The following is a 10,132-nucleotide window of genomic DNA, read 5'->3' as shown; positions in this document are numbered from 1 at the left end:
CTTACCTGTATCCCAGTCTGTATACAATGTGATGTAACTTACCTGCATCCCAATCTGTATACAATGTGATGTAACTTACCTGTATCCCAGTCTGTATACAATGTGGTGTAACTTACATGTATACCAGTCTGTATACAATGTGATGTAACTTACCTGTAAACCAGTCTGTATACAATGAGGTGTAACTTACCTGTATCCCAGGCTGTTTACAATGTGGTGTAACTTCCCTGTAAATCAGTCTGTATACAATGTGGTGTACCTTACCTGTATCCCAGTCCGTATACAATGTGATGTAACTCACCTGTATCCCAGTCCGTAAATAATGTGATATAACATACGTATATCCCAGTCTGTATACAACGTGATGTAACTTACCTGCATCCCAATCTGTATACAATGTGATTTAACTTACGTGTATCCCATTCTGTATACAATGTGATGCAACTTACCTGTATCCCAGGCTGTTTACAATGTGGTGTAACTTATCTGTATTCCAGTCTGTATACAATGGGGTGTAACTTACCTGTATTCCAGTCTGTATACAATGCGATGTAACTTACCTTTCTTCCAGTCTGTATAGAATGTGATGTAACTTACTTGTATCCCAGTCCGTAAACAATGCGATATAACATACGTGTACCCCAGTCTGTATACAATGGGGTGTAACTTACCTGTACCCCAGTCTGTATACAATTTGATATAACATACGTGTACCCCAGTCTGTAAACAATGTGATATAACTTACGTGTATCCGAGTCTGTATACAATGTGGGGTAACTTACCTGTATCCCATGCTGTATACAAGGTGGTGTAACTTACCTATATCCCAGTCTGTATACAGTGTGGTGTAACTTACCTGTAAATCAGTCTGTATACAATGCGATGTAACTTACCTTTCTTCCAGTCTGTATAGAATGTAGTGTAACTTACATGTATACCAGTCTGTATACAATGTAGTGTAACTTACCTGTATTCCAGTCTGTATACAATGGGGTGTAACTTACCTGTACCCCAGTCTGTATACAATGAGGGGAAACTGACCTGTATCCCAGTCTGCATACAATGTGATGTAACGTATACAATGTGGTGTAAATTACCTGTATCCCAGTCTATATACAATGTGATGTAACTTACTTGTATCCCAGTCCGTAAATAATGTGATATAACATACTTGTATCCCAGTCTGTATATAATGTGGTGTAACTTACATGTATACCAGTCTGTATACAATGGGGTGTAACTTACCTGTACCCCAGTCTGTATACAATTTGATATAACATACGTGTGTCCCAGTCTGTAAACAATGTTATATAACATACGTGTACCCCAGTCTGTATACAATTTGATGTAACTTACCTGTATCTCAGTCTGTATACAATGAGGTGTAACTCACCTGTATCCCAGTCCGTATACAATGTGATGTAACTTGCCTGTATCCCAGTCTGTATACAATGTGGTGTAACTTACATGTACCTGTATCCCAGTGCCGACTCATTTACTCGTCACCAGTGTTGACTTTATACAATGTTACTCGTATCCCAACTATTATCATAAATAACTATAAATAAGTATGAATCTTACCTATGTCCCAGTTGTGTACACACCACAGCGGTATTCTGTTTGCTGTTTTGCTGCCAGCCGTCGTCACATACTGTGCCCCACTCTCCAGAATGGTATATTTCCAACCTTCCCTCAAACACTGTGGAGCCATTAACCAAACGAATTGTTCCATCTACAACAAATAGCATATAGAACATGATACTTTTTCATCAAATATGCATGCATACGTACTTACTGCATCATGTTGCATTTTCTTGACAATATATTTCTCTTACCCTGGACAGGTGTATCCGCACTTTTACCGGTGTGAGATTTCCTTTGCTCCCACACCTGACAGATTTATCTCCCGTTTTGCCGGTGCTAGATTTTTCTGTCTCCGCCTAGGGTTGAGACGGGGGGATTCCCCTATATATAACAATGGTATGCCGTCACTGCAACAATACAATGACGTCACGTCAACAATCCATCAACAAATTGCCTGTATGTGTTTTGGGGCCATGTTTACCTTCATTCCACATTAAAATACTGTTAGATATGGGAGAAAAATAATCAATCGCTACTAGTTGTGTAAGATAGAGAAACCTCAACCCTCGGACTAAGATTTTTTGTCCAGAACGAGGCTTGCCGAGACAGATTTAGTCCTCGGGTTGAGATTTCTCTATCTTACACAACCAGTAGCGATAGATTCTATTAATCTCACCTTAGGGTTTGAGACGGGGGGGGATTCCCCTATTCATAACAATGGTATGACGTCACTTCAACAATACAATGACGTCACGTCAACAATTCATCCACTCTGAATTTAGCATGTAGCGTTATCATTACATTGTGTATATGATACACAATAGGAGAACAGGGTAAGAGAAAAAGAAACATTCACACCCTTGTGGGTGAGAAAGGGGAATCTCAACCCTCGGGAAAAGATTCTTAAGTTGCCAAACACTCGGCAAAGCCTCGTGTTTAGCAACTTAGGAATCTTCCCCCTCGGGTTGTGATTCCCATATCTCACCTCCAATGGGTTGAGAGATTCTATTATTCTCTCATTTTCCTGTGTGTAAGATAGAGCTGTCCAGGGAAAGAAAAGGGTGTAGGAGATTTCTATCTTACATCCCATTTCACCTGACGTCACAATGGCTCAACAATGACGTAACGTCACGAATTTGGAAATCACCGATTTTGCAATGCGGAAAAGGCGACATAATGAAATTAAAACGTTTTACGATATATTTGCCGTACACGAGAAAGATGTGATATTTTTTTCTGTACAAACAGTTTTTGCAAATATGGGTTATGCTTAATAACCTCATAAAGCTCAGGGGGAAAATTGATACTTTTAAAATGATGGCCAGTCCAAACGCATTTTCATGGTTTCTGAGCTTATTCTGGTGGTTTGAATGAGAGAAAATACTCTTTCATACACAAGAGTGTAGGGTTGGGAAATTCGTCCCCTCGGGATTTTCAAATTTGGCAAGACTCTCGGCAAGGCTCGGGTTTCACCAAATTTGAAAACCCCTCGCGTGGAATTTTCCTATCCTACAACCCTGTGCATGAAAGAGTCTTATAATCTTACACCCCATCTCACGTGACGTGACGTCACAACGGCTCAACAATGACGTAACGTCACGATTTTGGAAATCTCCGATGTTGCAATGCGGAAAAGACGACGTGACGAAATCAAAATCGTTTACGATATATTTATCTTATACGTTAGAAAGATGTGTTTTTTTTGTTTCTGTGAAAACGTTGTTTGCAAATATGGGGTACGCTACATCTGGCTGACAGATTCGCTTTCGTCTAAAAAGCTCAGAGGGGGATTGATATTTTCAACATTGTGGACAGTCCAAACCCATTATTATGGTTTCTGAGCTTATTCTTGTGGTTGGAATAAGAGAAATATACTCCAATATTGCTAGAGGTGCAGGTGGGCACATTCCACCCTCGGGGTTTGCCAAATTTGAAAAACCCGAGGATGAGGCATGAAAAGAGCATTTTAATATTTGTGTATATTGTACTGAACTATGTTGTTACAACTAGTCATTATATAATGTCCCACTAAATCCCCCGTAACCCACACTATACTGTATGTATGTTTTGTTAAGTTTAGGTCGATGCCAGAAGTCCGAAGCTGACTCACTATGACTAGGTGTGACAAATAAGACGCCATCTGTACATTATTGGACAAGAGATCATTAGGACCAATACAAAGGGACATGACATCAAACAGATGAAAAGAAAAAAGACAGACGTCAAGTCAAAAAGTAAAGGCGGCTATGGTTGTTTATATCTTTATGAACAGCTCAACAGTCTTCAGGTAATTTTGAATTGTTGAGAAAAAAAATCGAGATCTGTTACATTATTATAAAAAATATATCTTGTTAATTCAAAGTCAATGCAATCTAATAATAAGTGTTTTACTGTTAATGGTTCGTGACATGCTATGCATTGAGGCTGGTCTTCGCTTTTTCAATAAATAAGAATGGGTAACGTATCTGTTTGCTTGGCAGCCATAGTAACACTCCGATTTCAGTGTCGTATTTTGTTGTTCCCATCCAGTTTATCCCAAACTGGAAATTAAGTCATAGGTGACATTATATTTTGACATATGCAAAATAGGTGTCATCATCTTTAAAATTACCCATAATACCAAGCGCACACACGTATCACGTCTATTCACATCGATCTGCACACGTCCGCCAGTACCTTTCCAAACTGATATACATTATTGAGTCATCATTTGACATTTAAAAAATGTTATAAATTTATACCCTTGTCAAATTTTTCTGATAACTCAACAAAAACTTGTGGTTTCACTGTTTTTTAACATAGAAAATATAATTCTGCTTCTATTAGGATTATGGACATTGGTCCAATATAAGTGTAACAACAGCACAGTCGACACAAAAGTATGCACGTGTTGTTTTAGTGTAAGTATGTTTAATTCGGTTAAGTGGACATCTAAACTATACCGGAAGGGGTTGTGCTTGTGATAGTGATGGTGACAGTGCTCAAGTGTTTACGTAGCATTGCAAAGTGTATACAGGCTGACCCTTAAACACCACTGGCAAAGACCTGGGTGCTAAATAAACTTCTGCAAAAACTGCACGAGTCATCATGCTTCACCTACATTGATATGGACATACTGCATGTATATCAAGCAAAGTTTGATCGCCAATGCGATGCTTACAAATTTACGCAATATTAATGCGGCTATAGTTAACTCTAATTGAATCAATCGTTTATATTCAAGGAATGCTCTAATCTAAGACAGGTGCGATTTCATAGAAAGCCTCAAGTCCAGTTGGATTCCAGTGGGATGCGTTAATATCTACGCATAATAAGTGAGGCCTTCGCGTTTACGAACAATTTACCGACTGCTCCATTGGATTTATTATCTCATAAACTAAACAAAATGAAAGATTAATCCTTATATTTACAATATTTTCTTTTAACAAGAACACCATTAAAAGAGTCGGATACAAGCATTTACCTTGTGTTAACTAATCTGCGTAAAAAAATATGTTGACGTCATTTTAATCCATGCGAAACAGCCGTTGACAAGCAGCTAAACCCCGCCCACTTTCTCCGTGACAACAAAAGAAAAAAAGTTCTTCCATTTCAATATTTTTACTCAAATAAAATATCCATATTTTACTTCATACACTATCTTCATAATTGAATCAATAGGTAATGGAATAAATATTTTTGTATTTGTATGAAACTGAGGTATTGGGGTAAAATACTAAGTAGAAAATACTAATGACCGCAAACGTCCATCGTTTGAAGGTTATGCGCCAAAAAGGCGGGAAATAGAGAGTGCTACCATATATCGCCGAGCGATAGCGACTAGCCTAGACCTAGTGGAAATTGAATGTAAGCATACCAGAGGTTTGTACAGATGAAACGACGCACGAGGTGGGCGGAGCTTGCTACCGAACTCGGAAGCATTCGGCTCCATTGCCATCAAATGGGTAGTTGGGACGTGAAGCTATACAGCTTATGGTTTACAAATATTTTCTAGTTAAAACTATCTCTGACTGCTGTGTGTATCGGTTTAATAAAACGGAAAAAAAGTATGGGGTTGAGGGATATAGCAAGTTTCTGGTGTCCCTTGACCATGCCTATTTCCCTCGGCTTCGCCTCGGAAAATATACCTGGTCTCGGGACGCCAGAAACTTGCTATATCCCTAAACCCCATACTTTAACTGTATACTACCATCCATTAATGGGAAGAATGACTATAACATAAGTTACACCCATTTCTGCACCCCTACCCCCGGAATCTATAATTCCATTCTATATAACAATATACATAATAAAGTGGCCACCATTCACTGAATTACAAGGAAATAGGTCTACAAAATATTGATATGTTACCCATGGCACAAATACAACAAGATAGTTGATCAATTTCTGTATTTTTTTCAAATGACACTAAACAATAAAGAGTGGTTAGGGGGAAAAACGATACTTTTTGCTGTTATTTGACCTTTTACCTTGATTTGACCTTTAGAGTGGAGGTCAAACTGTAAAATTTATATACCAAAATTTTAAGTGATGCATACATGATCTATATATACCATCTAATTATTCAATCCCAGTGGATTTCCCAGAGGGGTGGCAAGCTGAAATATGTTCTAGAAGGTCCATATTTATGAAAAAATGAGGCCACCCTTTGACAGCAAAGAGGTGTTCACCTACCTTCAAATAGGACCCTTGGCCCCTGGGGTATGTATGATGTGGATACATCGTTTGTCGGCCGAGTGACTTTTGAGAGACGAGAAAGAGCTATGGCGGGTTGCTATGCCTATTTCCCTAAAAGTGAGACCACTAGTGAAGGTTTTACGTCTGCTATTACGGCCTTTCGGCCTTTCAGTAGACGTGAACAGATAGGAAATGAAAATAGAAGGAACAGATTATGCAGAGGAGAGAGTAGAGGTGGAGGAGATAGAAGCCGTCTGTCCTATTAACCTACAAGTTCCTGGGCCGAAAAATGGTTATCTAACGTTGATCCGTAGCGCATCAAGATGTTGGACGCGGTATTGGAGAAGAGCGGAGGGGTGGCACCCCAAGGAAGACCCTGAAACCAGCCAAGTCGGTTTAACTCTAGCTAAGACGAATTTGAATAAATCCAATTTTTGAAGCCCGACTCAAATTCTAATAAATACACCTAACCCTTATCATATCGGCGTTACCACGCCTACTCTTCCTCGACAATACTCAAGTTTCAAGTTTCAAGTTTTATTTTACACTCATGACACACGAGTTGTGTTACAAGAGGTCAACATTTTAATACATTTCAATTACATAGCAAAGTGAGTACAGATTGTGTATATAACATGTAAATATATAAAACTACAGAATAATAGCACTGCATTTATCTTATGTCACTTAAAGCTTTAATTGTTTTCTCTAGAAAACGACTTATTTTAGGTAAAACAGGTAAACTACAAATAGAAATTATTCCTTTTAGCTTAAAGTTGCTTGGGTTTGTAGTGTAATAATTAAGGATATATATTTTTCTTATTGATGATATATAAGTATTTTGGCATTTAAACAAATAATGTGGTTCGTCACCTATACCTGTTTGACACAAAGGGCATATTCTATCTGATTTTGGAGTTGCATTCCAGCGTCCAGTCTCTATTGGGAAATTTAGATTAGACGTGGGGAATTTACAAATAATTTTCCTATCTTTTTCATTAAGTTCTGTTAGATGTGATTCATACTGAAAGTTTGTCTTAAATATGGAGTAGAATTTACCACGAGAAGAGTTTTCTATCTCTTGGAACCATTTCTGTATAAATTGATCTTTTAACCGCTGTTTAACTACAGCTTTGAAATGATTTCTATTCATAGTACAAGTATTTTGAAAAATCCACAAATTGCTAAAACCTAACTTGTTTAATATATTTTTTATGTAATTATTCCATTTAAAATGCATTTGTTCATTTGATTGTGAAACATATGTCATTTTGTATATCAGACTAGATATCTTGCTCCCGCCAGTTAACAACTTAAACCAGAACATGATCATTCTTGTCTTGATTTCTACTTCCAGAGGATATCTTCCGGTTTCTCCATAAATCATGTAATTCGGAGTAGAATTTTTCACATTCATGATTCTTTTACAAAATTGCAAATGCATTCTTTCTATGGTAATAGTGTTTTCGAATCCCCATATCTCACAAGCATACAATAGGATCGTTGAAACAAGAGAATCAAATAACTTAAGTTGCAAATCAACAGACAATGGAATATTTCTTATTTTCTTGTACAATGCATATAGTGCCTTTTTAGCTTGTTCAGTTATTTTTGTTTTTGCTTTACTAAATGTACCATTGCTATTAAATAATATGCCCAGATATGAATAAGAATTTTGGACTTCGATATTTTCTTCATTCAATTTAAACACATATTGTTGTCTACGTTTTCTTTTTTCAAAGATGACGACTTTCGTTTTCTGTACATTAATAGTTAACTTCCAACTTCTACAATAGTTTTGAAACACACTCAGGGCATGCTGTAACCCTTCCGGTGTCTCAGCCATTAACACAGTATCATCGGCATACAGTATTACAAATAGTTTAAGATACATTCCAATGTTAATTTGACAAAGTCTTTCTACATCATTAAGATNTCATCAGCTAATTTAGTTAATCTATCATTGATGATACCAGTAAACACTTTCCCCAAGCAAGACACTAGAGTTATAGCTCTATAGTTGTCCGGGTCGCAAGTTTCTCCTTTATTTTTATAAATAGGCTTAATTATTCCAACTGTCCAAGAGTCTGGGACTAATCCAGTATTTAGTATACTGTTAAATAACATTGTATATAACGGCATAAAGTTAGTTAATGTACTCTTGATATGCTCATTTAAAATGTCATCATTTCCACATGCTTTATTATGTTTTAAATTATTTACCGCATGTTTAATCTCTTCCTCTGAAATATCTTCGTCTAGTATTTGGTAAAAAGTATTATTTTCTTGTTCGGGAATATATATGTTATCATCATCCCGGTCATCATTTGAATTGTTCAGCTTTTTGAAATACTCAAAAAGTTCATTTATTGGTACGTCAGCTTTATTAGATTTAGCTTTACCAGATAATTTATTTAATAAATTCCATAGTGTTTTGGGATTACTATTTGCAGATTCCCTGATATCCCTTTCCATTTTATGCTGATATTCCTTAAAACACCTATTCATTTCTTTTCTATATTGTTTACTCTTATTTCTCAGGGCTTTCTTGTTTATTTGATTTTTCACTAATCTATACTTACTCTTGGCCAAGTGAAACTCATTTCTCAGTTTTCTACTTTTCCAAGTATACCATGGTTTATTAGTTGTACATTTATTACTCTTGCGCATGTCTGGATATCTTCTACCGAACGCCTTATTAGCTGACCTTGTGAAGAGGTCACCTATTCGACTCACAATGTCGTTAGGTTCGGTTTTATTAATTTGGTCCACGGGTGTATCACTAATTTTGTTATACCATCTTCATTATCGTTTTTTGTTACGTCTACAAATATATTATTGTTCTCACAGTTCCATTTGACAAAAGGCATGCTATTAGATTATTTTCATTATTAATTCCATGTAAGACGAGTTCAATACTACAATGGACATCTGATATTAATGGGTTGAAATCAATAACTTTGAAATTCTTAACTAGTTTGAACAGATCTGAAGATAATAACACACAATCAATGACAGTTGAATCATTGCAAGTAACCTTACCAACATTTTTATCATCACCTAGTCTTCCATTTGATATATACAAATTGTTTAATTTACAAACATCAAGGAGCTTGTATCCAAAATTATTGATCTTAGATTTACGTTCACTAAACCTTTGTAGTGGTACATTATTCAACCTTAATGATTCAAAATCATACATAAACCAATAAAGATCATCATTTCTATTGATTTCAAGTATTTCTGCAAGACTATTGTCAGGTTCCACAAAATCTTGTCGTAGCTCTGTTTTGGCATTAAAATCGCCTATTAGTGAAACTTTGGTATCATCTTGACAAAAAAGTAACATTTCTTTTTCAATATCAGAAAATGCCTCTGGAGAAGAGTATCTAGAGTTTTCTGGGGGTATATATACACACCCCATAAGTACATCATGATCAAGTCGTAATACATGTTTCTGTATAATTACCCATTGTACCCACTCCGAATCACTTTTACAAAATTTTAAGTGGGAATGTATTTTTTTTTTATAAATAATGACAATCCCACCCGATTTTTTTTCATATTTTTTCTATGTTTCGCATCATACATGTACCCATCAGGTACGTCTAATATATCAAATTCATCCGTTTTACTTTCAACGCATATCAAGATATCATTGGTCTGTATTAATTGTTCGAATTCTGGTAGAATTAGTTTGGATTTAATTCCACCTACATTAATGTACGAAAGTTTTAGTTCCGGTGCAGTACCAGTCGGGTGACCTCCTGAGGTGTACCCCTAGCGGCGCTGGTGTCCGTTAGAGTCCGGTACCCTATCGTGTCTGTGTTGAGTACTCGGGGGCGCGGGCGCACCGTTCCACTGTTGGGCG

General features: G+C 36.7%; 1 protein-coding gene across 2 annotated transcripts in view; it reads right to left on the bottom strand.

Moving 5' to 3' along the window:
* LOC110451383 (deleted in malignant brain tumors 1 protein-like) overlaps window positions 1-10,132 on the bottom strand; it is a 72,921-nt gene that overhangs the window by 58,326 nt on the left and 4,463 nt on the right. For both annotated transcript variants that reach the window (XM_021499359.1, XM_021499360.1), the window contains exon 2: window positions 1,582-1,732. In XM_021499359.1, the coding sequence (XP_021355034.1) occupies window positions 1,582-1,732 (151 nt within the window). The remainder of the gene's footprint in view (window positions 1-1,581; window positions 1,733-10,132) is intronic.

The sequence above is a fragment of the Mizuhopecten yessoensis genome, unplaced genomic scaffold, assembly GCF_002113885.1.
Source record: "Mizuhopecten yessoensis strain PY_sf001 unplaced genomic scaffold, ASM211388v2 scaffold5979, whole genome shotgun sequence".
Lineage (NCBI taxonomy): Eukaryota > Metazoa > Mollusca > Bivalvia > Pectinida > Pectinidae > Mizuhopecten > Mizuhopecten yessoensis.
This window is presented reverse-complemented; position numbering and strand designations above follow the sequence as displayed.